Raw genomic sequence first — 20,497 nt, 5'->3', positions numbered from 1 at the left:
AGGGGCAACAGGCACAAACTGAAGCAGAGGAAGTTCCAGCTGAAGATGAGGAAGAACTTCTTCTTCCCTCTGAGGGTGATGGAGCCCTGGCACAGGCTGCCCAGGGAGGTTGTGGAGTCTCCTTCTCTGGAGATATTCAAAACCCGCCTGGACGTGGTCCTGTTCAGCCTGCTCTGGGTGACCCTGCTTTGGCAGGGGGTTGGACTAGAAGGTCTCCAGAGGTCCCTTCCAACTGCTACCATTCTGTGAAAAGAGATCGACCCCCACCTTGCTACAACCTCCTTTCAGGTAGTTGTAGAGAGCGTTTTCTGAAGTTCTTATCTGCAGTATAATTTTTATGCTGGAGTCATCAAAGCTCAGAAACTTTTTTGAATGTTGGTCTGTAAAACATAACAGCTAGTGTGTAATAATTTCATGTGCCAAATAAGCTTAAAAACCTGTGCAACATGAATCATCAACAGACTAAGCTTCAGACCCGGCTGTGTCGATGCAAGAGGTTGCCCTTCAGACTGCTTACTCTGTCAAAAATGCCTTTGATGGTGGGTATTGGCTGGCTCAGCTGAGGGATCCAGACAGGTTCAGGGACTCCACACAAGCTGTTCCGTTGGCAAGAGCTGTGGTCGTGGGCTGCAAGGAGTGAGCGAGTAAGCAGTGATCTCTCCAGCTGTATGCAAAATGTGTAGGTGTCTATACCAGTGCTCTTTAACTGGCAGCCTCCAGCTTGTGTGCTGCCAGCAAGGGAAAACAATGAATGTCTCACCGGCAGTCAAAAACATTAAACTTGGGGCAAATTGTTTTGGAAGTTCACAGAGCTGTAACTTAACTGCAGTGCGGTGTCGTACAGGGGAGTCTCGCGGGTGCCTCGCACTGCGTGTGTGTAGTGCTGCAGTGGAACAGAGGTTAAAAAATGAAATATTAAGGGGGGGAGGATGTTAGGTTTTTGCCTACTTCTTACTGAACTTGTAAAATAGTGGATGGTGATGTGGTTTGATTCTGAAACATCAAATATTGCTATTAAAACTGTCAAACATACGTTTGTGAAGTCTTAAATGTAAGCAGTAATCTTGTCATTTATCATCTTTATTTGGGCAGCCTAATAGTACTGAGTGCTGAATGCTTACTGTCACAGAACTGGGTGACATTCGAAGCTCTACCAAGAGAGCAGTTCAATGCAGCAAAGATTTTTTCCAACTTGTTAAAAGCTGGTTTAAACAACTGATTTAAGAAATCAAGTCTTATAAGACACTGAATTAAAAAAGTGATTTAATTCAGTGAATACTGGGAAACATGATTAGTATTTATGTGAAGAACTTGTACGCAGGCATGCTGGGGAAAACAAAAGCTACTTGAAGTGCATTTTGCTGTATGTAATGTCATAAGCCTTCTGTATTATCCATGTAAGTATAGACTGCTTCAGCCTCAGAAGCACTTGATATTCTGTAGCCTTAATTAAAACCATGCCTTATTTCCACTGTATTTAATCTTAACTGTGTGTCATTAATATTGTTTCTAGCATTTATTTCATTCAATATAAAACTCCAAATCCCGTACATCAGTGGCTACTAGTCTGTATTTTTCACAGCATCCTGTAATTTTGCTACTGTAACTTTATTCTGGTGCTGTACCTTTAAAAAAAAAAAGTCTTTTTGACTGTATGTTCAGATAACTAGAGCTTTATTGCTAAAGGGACACGTGGAAAAAATGTGTTAATACAGGACGGAGTTCTGCCGTGCTTATTTCTGAGAGAACCTGTATGTGTGTTTGGGAGAGGGAGGGAAACAGGTCGTATCAGTGGTAAAATCATGTTGTATGAAGTGCATGGCTTTTGATGAGCCGTTCTCTTATCTAACATTACATATGAATATAAAGCGAGTTGCCTGTAAAGCTTGCTTTAAATTTTAATAAACTGCAGAAGAGATAAGTGGTAACTTGTGAATAGGAGTGCATCTAGCACAGCCTGCTAAAACCAAATTCCAGTATTATAAATTTTAAAACAAATCTTTGTGGCTTGCATTTTTAAGCTGGCATGATAGATTTAAATTTTAGGGAAGCTGGCATGATAGATTTAAATTTTAGGGACATACATTTTCCTTCCTCCCTCCTTTCTGAACCGTTCTTACTGAAAAATGACAGAAGATTGGGATTTGGGAACACAATGAAAATAACAGGAACTGAAACCAATAGAGGCGACTAATCCTCTAATTACTTTCTGTGAACACTGGGAATTGTGTTGCAGAATATCCTTCAGTACAATCTAGACTAGGCTAAATTTATTCCATTCCAAAGCTATAGAGGGAGGGATTTTGCTGCCAACTCAGAATAGTAATGGGCTGTGCTGGTTGTTATCTGATGGAAAGGAAACAGATGTGGCTACTCTGTCAAATGTGTCTTCAGGCTTGAATTTTCCTGGGTATGAATTTCCTGGGTGTTAATTGCCCTATGCTCACCCTTTCACACCCTGGCTTTTGAAATTTAGCTAAAGGACCAGGTAGCTAGAGCACTCTGATCTGGGGGGAGCTGAGAAGGGGGTGTATCTGCAGCCGTGACTGTGTGGGACAGACCTACAAAAGTTCTCTCTGGTTCCGCTCTGATATCAAAAGCTGTTCAGTGGCAGATGTGACCCAGATTTTGGCTTAAGTGCTCTCAGACAGTTCTTTTGTACTTGCTTTACTCTGTAGCACGCTGTCGATGTTTAATTTGTTCCCCATCTCATATTCCACACTGAAGTTAGTAAATAGAGATGCCGAGGTTAAATATCTGACTTTCGGTTGAACCTCCCTATGCTAGTATTGAATGTATTTTGTGAACCTAGCTGTTAGCTTGGACCGTAAAATTTTTGGATTGACAGCCAGGGACAAAACATTCTGATAAACGAATCATTAATTTGATTGTTAAAGCTTTGTTACATTTCAGGTGGGTGACTGAGAATGAAATACGTAGTTGTTGCTTTCTTGCTGTCCTCAACTTGCAAGATGGAGCGGCAGTGCTAGTTACTGCATGCTCCCAGAGCCATGCCATCTGCTGCACGAAGACATGCTCTGCCTTTTTTTCCCTAGATAATTAAAAAAAAAAAGTCTGGGAATCAGGGCTAGAGTTGTTTGCAATTCTGTACAGCTTCAGAGACAGCACTTGGAGGGGCTTACAGCTGGTTATGTTTTGAAATGAGCTTGGCAATGGCACATGTAGTGAAGAAAGCTCCTTCCTTCCCACTTGTTAGCGAGCTGATTTTTCAACTGCTGTGCAGCCGCATAAATCAGGATTGCATTTTGTCTGCTGTTTAGTGTGTTCTTGTTGACTTAAATCACTTAAGTAGCTCAGAGTTCAAACAAAGTGTGTGTGTATTTTTTAAATATACTAAGTTGTGTGTAAGGAATGTAAGTTTTGAACTTGACACAGGAAGATGCTTGGTGATATATATAAATGATAACTGGAAAGATTAGAAATACTTTTGTTTACTGTGGACTCATAGGCCTTTAAAAAACCCCAAAGTGATCATTTCCCACATGCAAGATGCATGCTATGAACTTGCATGCTGTTTTTGCTGCTTGAGCGTCGGCGCACCAATAGCCTGCTGGTCAGACCAGCCACCTTCATCCATGCAGGAGACAGATCCTACAAACGTATCCTTCTGTGCCTTCCACCTCCAGAACATCTCGCAGTAAGGATGCTGAGTTCGAAAGGTGTGCTTAACTTGCTTTTTCTCTGAGAGCTGCTGTCGGTAATGTTTGTCCGACGTGGTTCAAGTACCAGCTGAACTATTCTGCAGGAATTTTTCTTCTTGTTGGTAGTCTCCATGAAGGGAAATGCTACAAAGTCCAGTTTGTGGTGATGACTTGTTGCAATTTCTGTAACAATCTCAGATCAATAGAAAAGAATATGATTGCTTTTGGGTTTGTTCTGTCAGAGTGCTTTCCAACAGGACAATACTCTAGCTATAGTGTGAAGTCTAGAAAGTCCCTTGTTGGGCTTTATAAAACGCAACTGCTTTCTGTAAGCACTAAATGGCTTTTTGGCAAGAGTAAGTTCACTTTTTTTTTTCCTTCCCCCCCTCTTGAGAGATTTTTGTGCAGCTGCATAACAGGTCTGTTAAGGTAACTGTCTGGAGAGTCTTTGACTGTCTTACTGTAAAGTTGATTTGTGTCAGATTGAATTTATGGTTTCTGGAAGCTGCAGAATGATATGCAGCTTCTCATCTTGTTATTATGTGCCTTCCTTTGGCAGGCAGACTTGGATTGGTGCTCGTGGGTGCTTTGATTCACAGAAGCATTCACTGCTGATGCACCGAGTGTACGAATCTTTCAGTCTGTGTATTGATAGAAGCCCTTGAGGGGACTTTATCACTGCATTTTTTTTGTCTGTTTTTTAGTTAAGGATTCTAATTTGTGGCTATTTTGTGTGCTTGGCATATCCAAATACATAAGTGTAGCCAGGCATCTGCAGCTTTTGTTCCTGATATATGTAAATGAGTCGTAGACTGTTGGCACCAGAATGTTCAGCTACAAACACTGTTGCATCCTTCTCTAATTACTGATATTTTTGTGGGTGTATCAGGAGTTTTGGGGGATGTGCTCCAGCTGCAGCATCAAAATCATGTTTATGCCTTCATGTTTAAATTTATAGGTTTGTAGTCTGCCAGAAGAAATCCTGTGCTTAGTGAACTAATACCAGAAGTTTTGGGGTCAGAAGTGTTGCTGTCTGAAAGTCACACATCAGGGAAGGTGTTACTGGTCTTCAGTATGTCATTGTAGTACGGCGAGCATCATATTCAACACAGCTCTTGGCGTAGCAGGCTTTTTTCAGTCAACCATTTCATCTCTTTTCTCTCTGAAGCGGCTGTAGCCGAACTGTAACTTGTGCAAAGTCTCTTCTAGTAGACTGCTAGTTGCTTCAACTTCTCTGGTTTTTAAACGAGAAGGTTTCTTAGGCTTCTTTGCTGTGGAGATTAGGATAATGAGAAGACCTGGTGGAGTAAATGGAGAGTTGTAGCATGACAACTACTTCTTTTTTTTTTTTTGTAAAGTGTGAATAAATTTTTGTTGGCTACCAATACATGAACTGCAAAATTTAGAGAAATATGCACGTACTGATGGTCTGAAGCTATCAAAAAGCAGTCAAGGTGACCTGTTGAATAGATGAAACTGAGTGCAGGACAGTGATAAACGTATACGTCTCCTGGGTTTCTAAAGCGGGTGAAATGTGTCCTCAACACAGGACTACAGCAGGCAGCTCCGGAGCAGTTGCAATAGAAAGTGTAGTCGCAATGTGCAGGCAGTATTTTGCCCAGAGGAGCAGTCTGGAGTTTGAGGTAAATGATTTATGCTCTGAGTAGTTGATGTATCTGACACTGCTGCAGCTTTGTGTTCTGCCTCTCAGCTGTCTCTCGCTCTAGTCTGCTTGGGGGAGGAAATTTAGCAGTCTGACTCAAGGAGGAAAACTACAGACTTGATTTCAAAGATGGATGAAAGATCAGTTGCAATATAATGTTACTGAACACAGATGGAAGAAAATGGAAAGGGAAAATAAAAGTTTTAATGGTTAGAAAAGCTGAAAGGTGAGGCTGGGAGGAAAATGATTCACGGATTAGATAAAGTGTTGATTCATAGCTACCAAAAGTTTGCAATTTACACAACAATTCCTGAGTTACTGTATCATACAGCTGTGGCTGTTAGTATAAATTGGCACCTATTTTGAGCTGCTTTTAATACTTTGAAATATTAAGTGGAACAACTTGGGTTGCTTAACTGGAGCTGGTCAGGAGCGCTAGGCATGAGGCAGGACTTGGGTCTAGTAAGTGGCTGCAGCAACGATGGGTTTGGCCACCTAACTTTAATCTAGTCTAGTTGCAATTTAGTCAACACCTGCTATGCATTTTGAAGATGTGTTTGAATCCTCACTTTTGTCTGAGGAGTAGCCTACTCTACTCTATACCCCGGAATAACAGCATGCAGTCAAGTGGCTGTCAACCCCAACCTAGCTGTACAGTAGTTTATCTAGAAATACTTCTGGATTGTTGCCTCCTTACTTGTTGCAGTACCCAAAATAGAGAATTATGTGAATGGCATATTTTGATGCCTCTTCTGGAGAAAGGGCGGCACGCACTGCACTGCATTGGCTGGTTGTCTACAATTGCACACCAACACAAATTCAGCAAATGGAGAAAATCATTTAACATCTGTCTATTGAGCTGATAAATGGTAAATTGCTGGAGTAGTAGCACACAACCACATGTGCACTTGTAGCAGATGGCTTTGATGTATGCTAGAGACAAATGTGTTGGCCCTTCTTCCCCCTTCCCCTCAAATCTCCAAGCTCAGCATGAAAGGGTACGTAAGAAGAAACTTGTGAATGCTTTGAAAGCCATAAAAGCTTAAAGTGTAAATAAACTGGAGTATTTACTGAAACTGTTTCTGTATAGGTACTGAGCCTGTGTACTGTGAGTTCCAGGGGAGGTGGTTTGCATTCGGTGGATTGAAGAGTTACACATTGACTAGTTCCAAATCTGGGATTGCAGGCAGTGCCACACATAGGTAGTTTTAAACTGTTTCTGTAAATGTCAAGTATCTGTTGTCCAATTACTTGTCACATGTATTTTTAACTTCCCCCAGTCTGTTAGTGCTTGGATCATTTATAAATGAACAAAACTATCTGAAACCAATAAGGAATTTGTAATGTTTTTACAGTTAAATGGCATTTTTCAGAAGGCAAGCATTGCTCGATTCAGGTTACCACGTACTGAAGAAAAAAAATTGCCTATAGGTAGTTGCAACAATGGTATATAAATTAGATTTTGTACACAGCATTTAGTGACTATTTCTGACAAAAAGTTTTAATTTCTTTATGGTGGCAAATTCTTTTACTTTACCTGCATTTGCTGACTCTTAGAATTATAGAATCATCTAGGCTGGAAAAGACTTTCAATATCGAGTCTGACTGTTAACCTAACCCTGCCAACTTCACCACTAAACTACGTCCCTAAGCGCTACATCTACACATCCTTTAAATACCTCCAGGGACGGTGACTCCACCACTTCCCTGTGCAGACTGTTCCAGTGCTTGATAACCCTTTTGGTGAAGAATTTTTTCCTAGCATCCAATCTAAACCTCCCCTGGTGCAACCTGAGGCACTTTCAGCTTGTGCTGTCACTTGGTACCTGGGAGAAGAGTCTGACCCCCACCTCACTACAACTGTCTTTCAGGTAGCTCTAGAGAGTGATAAGGTCTCCCTTCAGCCTCCTCTTCTCCAGGCTAAACAACCCCAGTTCTCTCAGCCACTCCTCGTTGTCTACACACTTCACCAGCTTCTCTGCTCTTCTCTGGACATGCTCCAGCACCTCAATATCTTTCTTGGAGTGAGGGGCCCAAAACCAAACACAGCATTTGAGGTGCAGCCTCACCAGTGCTGAGTACAGGGGCATGATCACTGCCCTTGTCCTCGTGGCCACACTATTCCTGATACAAGCCAAGATGCTGTTGGCTACCTTGGCCATCTGGGCACACTTCCAGCTGTTGATCAACACCCTCAGGTCCTTTTCTGCTGGGCAGCTCTCCAGCCGCTCTGCCCCAAGCCAGTAGCGTTGCCTGGGGTTGTTGTGACCCAGGTGCAGGACCTGGCACTTGGCCTTGTTGGACCTCATAGAGTTGGCCTCGGCCCATCGATCCAGTCTGTCCAGATCGCTCTGCAGAGCCTTCCTACCCTCGAGCAGATCAATACTCCTGCCCGACTTGGTGTCATCTGCAAACTTACTGAGGGAGCACTCAGTCCCCTCATCCAGATTGTTGATGTTAAACAAGACTGGACCCAAAACTGAGCCCTGGGGAACACCACTCATGACTGGCTGCCAGCTGGATTTAACTCCATTCACCACCAATCTGTGGGCCCGGCCACCCAGACAGTTTTTTTTACCCAGCAAAGAGTGCACCTGTCCAAGCCGTGAGCAGCAAATTTCTCCAGGAGAATGCTGTGGGAAATGGTGTCAAATGCTTTACTAAAGTCTTTTCCTCATCCACTAAGTGGGTCAGCTTGTCCTGGAAGGAGATCAGGATAGTCAAGCAGGACCTGCTTTTCATAAACACATGGTGACTGGGCCTGATCACTTGGTTGTGTTGGACGTGCTGTGTGATGGCACTCAACATGATCCGCTCCATCACCTTCGCCAGCACCGAGGTCAGGCTGACCGGCCTGTACTTCCCCGGATCCTCCTTCAGGCCCTTCTTGTAGACAGGTGTCATGTTTGGTAACCTTCAGTCAACTGGGACCTCCCTGGTTAGCCAGGACTGCTGATAAATACTTGAAAGTGGCTTGGTGAGCACTTCCACTAGCTCACTCAGCACCCCTGAGTGGACCCCATCCGGCCCCATAGACTTGCATGTGCCCAAGGGGTATAGCAGATCACTGACCATTTCCCCTTGGATTATGGGGGCTTCATTCTGCTCCCAATCCCTGCCTTCCAGATCGGGGGGCTAGGTACCCTGAGGTCTTGTTATTAAAGACTGAGGCAAAGGAGGTGTTAAGTACTTCAGCCTTTTCCTCATCCGTTGTCATTATGTTGTTCCCCCCCCCCCCCCCCCCCCCCCCCAAATAAATTATGGAGATTCTCCTTAGCCCTCCTTTTGTTGCTAATGTATTTATAAAAATCTTTTTTCCTCTTTTTTACAGCAGTAGCCAGGTTGAGTTCGAGGTGGGCTTTGGCCCTGCTGATTTTCTCCCTGCATAACCTCATGACATCCTTGTAGTCCTCCTGAGTGGCCTGCCCCTGCTTCCCAAGGTCATAAGCTCTCTTCTTTTCCCTGAATTCCAGCCAAAGCTCTCTCTTCAGCCAGGCCAGTCGTTTTCCCCACTGGCTCATCTTTCAGGACATGGGGATGGCTTGCTCCTGTGCCTTGAAGGTTTCCTTCCTCAAGAATGTCCAGCCTTCCTGGATGCCTTTGCCCTTCAGCACTGCATCCCAAGGGACGCTGTCAACCAGACCCCTAAACAGGCCAAAGTCTGCCTTCCAGAAGCCCAAGGTGGCAGTTCTGCTCAACACCTCCTTACTTCTCTGAGAATCAAAAACTCTTGTCATTTAATGATTGCTGTGCCCAAGACAGCCTCCAGCCATCACATCACCCACAAATCCTTCTCTGTTCACGAACAACAGGCCCAGTGGGGCACCTTTCCTCGCTGGCTCACTCATCAGCTGTGTCAGGAAGGTCTCTTCCACACACCCCAGGAACCTCCTGGACGTTTTCCTCTCTGCTGGATTGTCTTTCCAGCAGACATCTGCTACGTGGAAGTCCCCCACAAGAACAAGAGCTAGCGATCATGAGACTTCTTTCAGCTGCTTATTGAATATTTCTGCCTCTTGATCTTTTTTGACCACTTCCTAATGCTCATTTAGCTGTCAAGAGAATACTGATAGCTGATATATTAGAGACAGACAAGGTCTTAGTGTTGGTATTCAAAAAAACATGCGCATAGATGTTGTTGCAGTTCTAATGTAGACACTTGTTTATAAGGAAAAGAAGGAAGAACGTTGAAGGACAGGCTTGTATGGACTGTGCAGGAAGCAGATGCAGACTTGTTCAGCAGCTGGGCCTGTGATGCTGATTGGTAGAGTCACTTCAGCCCCTCCTGTAGGGATGTAAAGCCTGTAAGGTGTCCACGATAGTGTCTCTTATTTTCTTTGTAAAAGGCTGGAGGGAAATTACATATAATAGCTCTATCAGTAGCCAGAGCTCAGTGTAAATTGTCAGTGTTATTGAAATCTAGTGTTAGAGAAACAGTAATAATGGTCAATTACTGTTGGGTTTAAGTTGAGCCAGAGTGAAATTGCCAACAGTCTTTAGTTAATATTATATGAATTGACATTTGTTATAATCTGCTGGGAAACCTCCTAAGTGGACACACTTTTCAGATGTGGGTAAAATATCAGTGTGTCATGATCATGAGCTTTTGTTGTGTTTTCTTACGGTAGCCTAATGTCTGCTGGCTCTGGCAGCCAGTCTGTCCAAAAATCCAGTGGAAATGTGATGTGTTCTTTGCTTTAAAAGCATTCCTTCCTTGCTAGTTAAAGCTTCTTTTTAAGTTACAAAATCTTTTGTCTGACATCCCTGAGTGTTGCTTGTGTTCTCTTTTTGTAAAAGAAATTGAAGGCTGGCAGCCAAGTGAGAAAGCATTTAACTCATGAAGGCACTGCTGTCATTAATTTTAAACACGTCGATGTGGTGTCGGTCAGTGTGACTACCAACAAAGAAAACTAAAGTGTTCCCATAAATCATTTTATTGTCCTAATCCAACCTAATTAACTAAACTAAAACTCCTATTCTAACGGAGCAGCCCTTCCTGTGAGACATCTGCCTCTTTTTCCTTAATGGATTTTAGCCTTCCCTTCTGCTATAGTGCAGAAGTGTTGGTAACTATAATAATGTTAAGTCTCTCCTGTGAATTTTTTGGGAGCTAGCTGGGCACAAGTGGACTGTGAAGTTTAAATTTGCAAATGTAGAGGGTTTGTTTTCTTTTCTTGGAAGCACTGTCAACGGACCAGAAGAAAGTGGCAAAATCTCCCTTTCTAGAAGTGGATTAGGCCTGATCCCTGCAGGCTTGTAAGCAGCTGCCCGAGGGCTGTGCGAATTTTGGGATCTGCTTCTCTCATTCACTGACACACTCCTTATGCAGAAGGTTTGACCTACTAGTGCAAAGTTAATGTGAGCTCCTGACCTGTTCTTGAACTCTTGCGCAGAAGGTGACTAAGGGGAATGAGCAGCTTTATCAGTGTCAGTGTGTGGGAGATGGCTGGGGCACACCAGAAGATGCTCCTCGATAGGCAACATCTGGCTGAGTGTAGATGTGAAGTCTGTGTAGTAGATAAATGTAGACTCTCTTACTAAAACAATTAGTATGTTGGTTTTTTATTTGAGGGGGGTTAGAACCCCAGATGTCCATTGCAAGCCTTTCTTCAGGTTTGATCCTTAAGTGAGAATATTTGCTGTTCCCTTATGTGTGCTGTTGGTCAAAACAGTGGCATGCTTATTACAGAAGACAAATCTTAAGAATACACACTAGTTCATAACTGTGTGCAAAAAAGGGGCTTTCAGAGCTCCTGAAGAATAGCCCATAAAAAAGGAGTGCAAGGAGAATGGGGATTTTCTTGTTGCACGTGGAGAAATCCAACACTGGTGCAGTTAACCTCTTGAAAAAGAATTCCATTTTTACAGGCTTTTTGTAGACTCTTGCAGAAGGGGTGGCCTACTGCCATTTTGCCTCCTTGTAGCTTGCCAGTCGATAATGGTGTTTCTGGAGATGTGACTGACAGTAATCTGTCATTGTGCAACCAGAAACCGTTGAAGTTTTTCCGACGAACTGACCTTTCTGCTCGCTTCAGGACAGCAGCTGCCAATGCTGTCTGTGGCTCGGAGGGCAGTGGCACTCAGTGCAGTGCAGGCTCTGGGTAACGCTTGATGTTTGCAGACCTTTGTGTATTCTTATTCTCTTTATCTGCAAGTTGTTTTTATATGTGGGGTGAAGGAATTCTACTTCTTCACTTCTTGAAGTGGTGGTAGAGCTGATAGCAGCTGCCTTTCCAGGGGGATGAGTGGAGAGCAAAGAATTCAGGTGGGCTGGGATGTTCCAGGGGCTGGCTGAGTTGCCGCGTTGCTGCTGGGGAAGCAGCCTCCGTTTGATCTTAGCTCCTTTGAGACCTGATAGGTTTGTAAGCTTGTAGCCTTTAGCAGCTGCTTTAATTGTGAGTGCAGAGTGCTGGAATGAGGTTTTATTCTCAAAACGGAGACAAAGGAGCAAGAATGAAAAGTGTGTGTAAGGAGGCAGGGGGAGAACCAAGGCCAAGTGTAATTCCAGGCAGCGGGAAGGATATAACTGAAAACTTGAACTACTAGCAAAGCTTAAAAATAACAAAATGATATGTGCTTAGGCCATGTTAGTGTGGGGGTGAGATAGTGGCGCTTCTCAGATGCAGCTCCTTTCAGGCTCTGATAACTAACATATGGCAGCTTTGATGGCCTGAAATCACTGGAACACAAATCGCCAGGCAGTGGGAGTAGCTGCGGGGTTTGCTTTGAGCGATGGGGAGGAGAGGAGCCTTCCTGTGAGGGTAAACTGGCTCAATGTATAGCGAGGCTTGGAGCTGCTGCACACTGTCCTCCAATGTGAAAGCCCTATGGAGATGGATGGATGGATTGCTGTGCAAACACGAGCTCTGTCTTGGAAAGATGCTGGGGGAATCTGTCCTGTCCTGCCAAGTAGAATATGGCACCTCAGGTTTCCCTTCTATGGCATTTGGACTTTTTAATATCCCACAGCCCCAACATGGACATGGAGTCACTAGCAGTGGAATTATTCTGGAAAAATCTCTTGCTGCTGTTATTTGTTCCCTCTATTCCTCCACAGGGTTTTTGTCAGTTAGTCTCGACTTTGTTATCTATTTCCTCCAAAGGGAATTACTTGAATTCATATAAAACACACTGTTGTGTAGACAGCTGAATTAAGCTAGCCTGTATCTCTCCACCAGCATTCCTAATGGAGAAGAGATGGCATGTGCCTGTAGCCAGTCTGGAGCCACATGTTTCCGATTTGTTTGGCATGCTCAGGCCATGTACGTTAGTGAGGTTTTTCCAGCATTTGTTTCTGTCGGGAACTAATTTAAGTGTTGCTTTTTTTTCCTGTGCACACTTGCTGATTTTCATTAAACTTTTAAAAACCTAAAAGCTATGAGAACTGCTCTCAAATGAAGCTGATGTTGGTCTTCACACTGAAAAGTTTGGTGGACTCGGAGTACGAGCTTTGAAAATACACCCTGTTGCTCTGGCAGCCTTGGATGAAGAGATGGAGGTAACATTTAGTGCCTGGTTTTTGTTCTTTTGTGTTCTTGTTCCTGCCTGGAAGGTGCAACTGGTGGTGTTCGGCCTGAAACTCTAAAGTCATCTGCTAGAACTTGCAATGCTGCTCTACGGCTTGAGATTCAGGGCTTTTCTCACAGCTTTAATCGCCACAGCAGTGCAATGATGTGACAGCATCACGTTTTTTGGGGGGGGAAAATCCTATGGGTGGAAAAAAAGGCTAGGAATCTGAATGCTAAAAGCAGTAAAAAGGCAACCTCACTATTTTGGTTGCTACAAACCAATTTTAAGGGGGTTGGGGCAATCAGTCTCCAGATGTTTTTGTGATTTGTAATACTACAGTGGTTCTGTAGCTCCTCAAGCTGTCAAAACCCTTCATGATATTGCCTGTGGCTGCATTCCGCTTGTAATACTGTTTTATCAAGATATTTACCTTTCACTTGTTGAAGTCATTGCGACTAGTTCATAGTTCTTAGGTTTTGTGTAGTTCCTGAAATACTGTTACTTTTTTTTCCTACTTGGAAGTGGCCAACTGCGTTAAGACCAGCAATTAAAATGCCTGTAAAATGTCTTTGAATTGTAGCAACATTTGGTGCTGAGCAGACTGTGAGAGCACACAAGTTGAAACATTTCTAATAATATTCTTAGCTTTTTGAAAAATGATTACACAATTCCAGGAAATGAAATGAGGCATTTCACACTGAGAATAACTGGGTTGAAACAGTGTAAAACAAAGAGGAGGGGAAATAACATGAGGAAGAACAGTTGGGAGGGGAAAGGAACACACACAGAAAAGCAGAAGGTTACGTCCTACTCTTAATATCTCAGAGGAGATACTGACCCTGGTAAACCGAATGGGAATTAGTAATGTATCTAAGCCCTAGTTCTGTAGGCGTAGGACATGACCTTACTAAGTAATTCTGGAAGTTCTTACTTTTCCCCCCTTGTTTTTTCCATTGGACCTTTAAACTTTCAGTTTTGAGTCTCAGCAATGTTTCCATTTTAGCCAGGATCTTGTCTGACAAACATGTAAGCTTCGGACAGACATCTGCGCCTAGGAATTTTACCCGGTTGCTGGTGGTCAGTGCTTCACACACTGACTGGAGCTGAAGCCAGGACCGTCATGTTAAGAGTTGCTGGTGGGCCTCTCCTCTGTTGTATCCTCAGCTGCAACACAGTTTTGTGGAAGTGAATGAAAATTTTGTGTGTGAAAGCTACTACTTTCTTGCATTTGAAATGATGATATCTGATAATAATATAAATTGATTATTGCCATATTATGCCTAAAATGCAAGGTGTAACGGTCTCCTGTTCATCACTTTATTTCATTTATATTCCAGGAACACCCGAGACCTGCTCAAGGCTCAAGATCCCTTTGTTAGTTGTCAAAGATGCGTAGAGGAAAAGCTCTTGATACGTGCTTGGGACCCACAGTTCAGTGTCCCAGTAGGTCACAAAGTCTTAGCAACAGAATTTGAGTTGCATCTCAAGATGCCGTTTGTTCTTGCAACATGGTGTGTGCCAGTGCAATGGTTATTACAGAATGCTGTAAATTGAAACTGGGAAATTTAGAATCTGCATACTGCTGATTACCAGAAATGTTTACCTCGCTTTTCAGCTGTTGCTACAACTGTTGGGAGAAAGTCAGGGAAACTAGACTGCACGGCTTGAAGTTTTGTTAAAAGCTTCACGGTGGGGAAAAAAAGTACTGGAAGGGACTGGGAAAGGTCATCTTGCCCAATCCTTTGCCTCCAGGTATTATCACCTAAGCCTACATCTTTAGGAGGTGTTGGAGCTGCTAAGAGCTTTCTGCGAGAGGCGTGTTGTAAAAGTAGTCTCTAATCAGTTGCTGTAAAAGCACGAGGTTTACAAAAAGAATTCTTCCGTTATGTTGTTTTCAATAATTCCCTGTTAAATACTTTTGCTAACCCTTAGTAGGCTTTTAGTGTGCACATAGGTGCTTTTGGTAGCTCCAACATTCCGTCAGACTTTTAATGATTGTGTAGTAATTGATCTGTAGCTTTGGGATCATTTAGACTTTCGTGAGAGATGACAGACAGATGAGCAGAACTTTAGTTGCTTAGTTGTACCTATCTGTGAATTTTCTAGGTGAAGGGCAGCATGAAGGAATGGAGCTAGTGAGGGAACCTCTTCTAGAAAATTACCCCCCTTAGCAGAAAACTGGAGAAAGCTTTAATTAACCTATTAATTCAGTACTTAAGCGTCTGCAAAGTGTTTTCTGAGCAGCAGCAGTCATTAGCTTTCATATTAGTGTGCAGTTATATGGACCTTATTACATATACTTCCCTGTTGGCCAATAGATTTAGTTTCTCATCTGGTTTCCCCCTGCCCTGAAGCTTTTACCAGTGGGTTTACATTGTACAGCTAGTGCAGTTACACTTTGACACCGCTTAATCATTGGAAGGGAGTGTTTGTCTTTGAGAAATGATCATCAGTGCCACAAAGATATTGCATGCTGAGTCTCAGAGGTTCTGAAAGCATTGCTATACCCCTTCCTATGGCTCTCTGCTGTGGCAATGATGCTCTGTGTTTGTTTGTCAAGGAAAGCTGGTTCTTGCTGTTTCTTTCCGACTTTGGACTGCTCTTATGTTGGGGTGATGTCTCTGTTGCGTTCTCTGAAATAGTTTCTGGACTCGTAAAAAGACAGCTGACTTCTTGAAAAAGGCACCCTAGAGATGTAAACCTGGGAAGTCTGAACAAGTAAAGAATTCTGTCTTAGATACAGCAGAATAACAGGTGTTTTCCTCTTCTAGTTGTGTTTTAAATACTGTTTAGTCTTTGCAATATTCATATCTGCAGAGATCAGTTTCCTTTGGCAGGTAGTAAGAAGTACCCTTTAATGAGGAAAAACAGGTTGAATGTGCTCACTCTTTGTCATGATTTATATAAAATTGCTAGGGTTTTTTTTTTATATGTAACTAGAAATCTACTTAACTGTAATGATAACCCTGAAATCCTGGCACTTTTAACTGGAAATCAATTGTGTTGCTCACTTGCTTTAAAAAAACAAATAAATGAAGGAACCCTAAACCCCAAGTCTTTGCTGGGGTACAAGTTCCTATAAGGGTTAGGAATGCAACATAATTTCAGAGAGAAAACCATGTGTTTGGAGTCTATGAGGATGGTGGGTATTGGGTGCCTTTGAACTAGAAACAAACAAGCGCGGCTTGGGGTTTTCCATTAAAAACAAAACAAAAAAACCCTATTGTATGTGTTTACCCAGCCTTGTAATAAAATGTTATGATACACTGCTTTTCCTGATCATAGTAAAAGTGTTTATATAGTGAAATGAATTTGATTATAATATTTATGTGGAAGCTCTGTATAATAGACCTGTTTTTTATTCAACAGGCAATCAGCTGTAAAGGTCAGCACAGTATCTCTTACACGTTATCCAGAAACCAGACTGTTGTAGTGGAGTATACTCACGATAAAGATACAGATATGTTTCAGGTAAGACTCTATGCAATACATGCATTGATTTTTTTTTTTTAAAGCAACATCTGGAGCCACAGTTCTGCATTATATTCTTCTGGGTATTTTCTGTGATCTGTGGAACTTTTGTGGTTGAACCTAGTTCCGTTAATATGGGAACATTTGAAATTTTGCATTGACTGCTCTTCTCAAACCAGAGCCAGCATCTGTCAATGTCCTTACCGCTTTCACTGTACTCTGCTTTTTCTGCAAGGACAGTGTAGCAAGTGTACAAATAGTACTAGAAAGAAATGTGTGCTCGCTTTGGATTCACAAATAAGCACAAGAATACACTTGCCACCCTCCAGTTAATCAAGTAGCTGGAGTAAAAAGGAAGTGCATAGGAGTAGGACATGGGATGGGGAAGGAGGGAAGGTAAAAGTGAAGGCAGGGAGGGGAATGTGGGAACTGTGCACTAAAGGAGACAAACTAGTGAGAGAAAGGTAAAGAAAACTGTTCCTGAAGGGTGTGCAAATATATCAAATGGCGTAGGGGACTGCGCTGAGTTTCTCTAGGCTCCCATCTATCCAGCGTGTTTTCCCTTTCCCCTGTATGCATTTGTGCTTATCTGTGTCATCTATCATTGTGGTAACCTAAGTTATTTATCTTGTGCAATGCTTATTCTTATGTATAATAAGAGAGCAGAAATTCTGTACAAACTTAGACTTTAAGCCTGGAAAAAAACAAACACAACCTTTTCCAATCTAGACTAATCAGGTCTGTCTTGTCAGTGACCTCTGTAATTAGAGCACCTTATCATGAGTTGTTCTCCTCCTCTTTCACATTTAGAGGTGTCAGCGGTTGAGTGTTGTGGACAGAAGAGGAAATGGCTCTGTCAAGATGTCTTTGCTTCATGTGACTTCTGTTTTTTGCTCTATAGAAAATTTTCCCAGTGTGACTTTGGAACAATTAGGTCCAAACAGGACTTGATTAAAAACAAGTTTTGTTCATTTGCTGCTGCATGAAGGATTGCGTAGCCAGAGTGAACTGAAATAGTTTTTTCTATGTTGACTAGAAAAAGAAAAATGTAATCTATCCTTTTGGGTTACTGTGTGATACTTGTTTATCTCTGCAGGATGCTCTTGTGGCTTGAGTAGCTCCAGTGAAACTTTTTCCTGCATGGAAATTTTGAAAAGCTATTTTTGAAAGTTGGAATTTTTCCACTTCTTGTGTACACTAAAAAAATGGGTAAAGAAGAGTTGCAGAACAGCTGCTTTTCTGGTCGTATTGTATAGACAGCTCTTTTCTGGATTGCATGATACCCTAGTGGCGGTTACAGCTTTTACTTGGGATGGGGATATTGATAAAGAATTAGGTAGGTTGGGGTGTTTAGCTGTCCCTCTAATGAAATCTCATAGCCTGAGGTGAGGAGAAGCAGCATAGGCAAAGCAGTGCTCCACAGACTGCGCTTGAAGTGACCCTTGTCTAACACAGTAGGTTAAGGGAGCTAATTAAGGATGCTTTGGATCTCTAGCAGGGCTTTGGCTCAGTGAGCAATGGGCTGGTTAAGCGTCGTGTAGCCCAGCTGGCAAGGTATCTTCCCGTGCTCCCCTCTGAGATCCACTGATGCTCGGTAGAGGAGCAATTTGCACAGGGTAGTACACTGAGACAGCTTGGGCTGTACTGCCTGACCCAGAGACCTGCTGCACTTCCAGGGCTGGCGTGCACATCTCCTACACTGCCACTTTGCAAGCACAGATCATGCTTTCTTCTTCTAGGAGCTCTCAGGTACCTGGTGAAACATCACAAAACTTCTCATTTTGGCCCATTTACTATTTCACCTGCGAGAGGCTGCCTATGGTTCTGGCAATTACCTGCCATACACTTGTAGTCACGTGACTGGTTTGGCTTGCAACAAGTCATACTATCCCATCTTCATAAAAATAAAACTTTGAGCAGCATCTTGTGTTGGCAGAGCATTTCAGGCCTTATGGTGCCCCCTCAGACGGTGAATGTGTCTGGGTTAAGACTTCTGTGTTGCTAAATTCCTCTTTTCAGTGCAGTTTGTTTCTTCTACCATAGGATGTGTAGACTGTCATGCTGGGACTTGATCTTGCCTTCACCTTCAGTGCTGTGTCCTGGTTCGTGTTTCTACTCTCTGTGGCTGTCTGAGGATCACACTCCATACATCAGCCTAGAGGGGCTCAGAACTGTGAGAACGGGAAAAAGAGTAGTCTGGTAGAGTGTGGCAATATTTTGCCACTCAAGCGATGACAGACACAAGCTGAAGAGGTTTCCATTATTTAGATAAACCATTAGATTTTAGTTACTCTCAGTAGTCTGTGGGCAGTCAGAGAAAAGTTACTTGAGGACTGTTTTGCGTGGCCCTGTAGTACATGATGACAAATTACATGCTGTCTCTTGATCCACAGAGTAAAGTCTTGCTGTTGATCAGGCATCACCTGGATAGACAGTCCTTGGAGTTTGCTGTTTTCTTTTCAGATGTATCTTCCTGGTTTTTGTAGAACGCTGGCAAGGATGTGGAAGCTGAAAAGGGAAGGATAATGCCTGGACCACAGGATTGTCTTGGGGCTTGAGGCCCTTCCTTGGCTGCTGATAACATGTATCAGCCTCAATCTTTCCCTATGTGAAATGGGGTAGTAGCACTGCATGACTTCACTAAGGTAACCGTAGTAAGGAATGTGAAAACCTTAGCATGGCAGTTGTTAGTAACACTTTAATCAGTGGGGCCTGAAACAGGGAAAAGGGAGAGCAGAGATCTTTGTTTTCTTGCTCAGGGTACCATTTCTAACTTGTGAGGGCTGAATTCACTGGATTAGAGCTGATTTTCCGTGAAAATAAGGGAGATATATAGTTCACAAGAAAGTTGTTGCCTTTTTCCTTCTTCCACTTTGAGTAGTCAGTCTTTTTCTTGGAAGGAAAGTGTAAGGAGTGTTGTGTTGGTGACTCGTATTCTGCAGTTTTTCCAGAAACAAACAGGAAAATTTTGAAGACTACAGACTCACAGCAACATGTTGTTTTATGCTTTGCAAGCTTACAACCAAGAAAAGAAGCATGAGTAGATACTTATCAGAAGTGAGGCACATGTGGAAAATACAGCGAGACGATACAAGGGGCAGTAAGGAAATTCAGAAGGCTTTGAAGAGCACTGTTGAGGCTGTCTAAATACCATTTTTTATTGACATTTTCCATAACAAAAATACCATATTTTCATGCATGTAACTTGGCAGTTAATAAGTGGTTCAAATCGCCATGCATGTATTCTGCCTGCCCCCCACGCAGATAAACATCATTTTGTTAACCTTGCAGGTCATATGCATTTTCAGTGGCTGCATGATGAAGTTGTACTTGTTCTGCTGTGGAGAGTGTGTGTTCTTTTTTTTTTTTTTTGTCTTAATGTAATTCTGTAGTGAAATTAGTGTACAAATGCTACTTGATAGCTTTGTCTTAGTGACATCCAGATCAGATTTCTTCATTTAATAACAAAGAAAATGTACTAATGTGCTCCATCTGGCATCTCCTAAACTCTACAGCATCTATATGCTGCTAAAAATGAAGATTTTCTTCAGAATTTAGTAACCATTCTTTTGATATTGCATTGGTTGGAGTAGAACCTGTTGCTTCATGGTTTTGTTAGGCAAGAATGGGTTGATTATACCTGTTTGTACCACTATGAGGAACCAAAATGTGTAGCCAGTACGCTAAATAACTACAAGTTTATAGAAGAAGCAGGTACATTCAATAAGAAGAATTGATTTTTTTTTTACTGAAGAACAGCCGTTCAGAAGATGCATGGTCCAGTTCTCCCTATCATTCCAGTGAAATTCTGTTGAAACCGAGGAATCTGCAGCTGTTGAATTATCTGCTGGCAGGTTGTCTGGTTTTGCCTTGTCTCAGGAGTGAGCGTTTTTAATAGCACTTCTTTGACAGTAGACACTAGAAGATTGATTGACTGCCTGGCTTTTACACAGCTTTTAACAATAACCTGTAGTGTAGACAACAGAAGCTGTCTTACACATCAGTTGGGAGATTTGTGGTTTGTTATTGGAAGTAACTTAGTGAAATAATATAGAATAAGACACAGTTAACAAGAAGAGTCCCAAAATATAGCCTAAAATTACTAAAAAGAATAAAGTATTCTGTGATATAGACGAAAATGGAAGAAAAATGAGTCATAAAGTCTGTAAAGAGTAGCTTTGAATAATGGAAC

The 20,497-nt window shown here is 42.5% G+C and overlaps 1 protein-coding gene across 1 annotated transcript in view; it reads left to right on the top strand.

Annotated features, from left to right (window-relative positions):
- PELI2 (pellino E3 ubiquitin protein ligase family member 2) overlaps nucleotides 1-20,497 on the top strand; it is a 77,832-nt gene that overhangs the window by 48,541 nt on the left and 8,794 nt on the right. The window contains exon 3 of the mRNA XM_075427049.1: nucleotides 16,204-16,305. Coding sequence (XP_075283164.1) covers nucleotides 16,204-16,305 — 102 coding nt within the window. The remainder of the gene's footprint in view (nucleotides 1-16,203; nucleotides 16,306-20,497) is intronic.

Source organism: Opisthocomus hoazin, chromosome 7, assembly GCF_030867145.1.
Source record: "Opisthocomus hoazin isolate bOpiHoa1 chromosome 7, bOpiHoa1.hap1, whole genome shotgun sequence".
Taxonomy (NCBI): Eukaryota; Metazoa; Chordata; class Aves; order Opisthocomiformes; family Opisthocomidae; genus Opisthocomus; species Opisthocomus hoazin.
The sequence above is the reverse complement of the archived record's forward strand: the minus strand, read 5'-3'. Positions and strand labels throughout refer to the sequence as shown.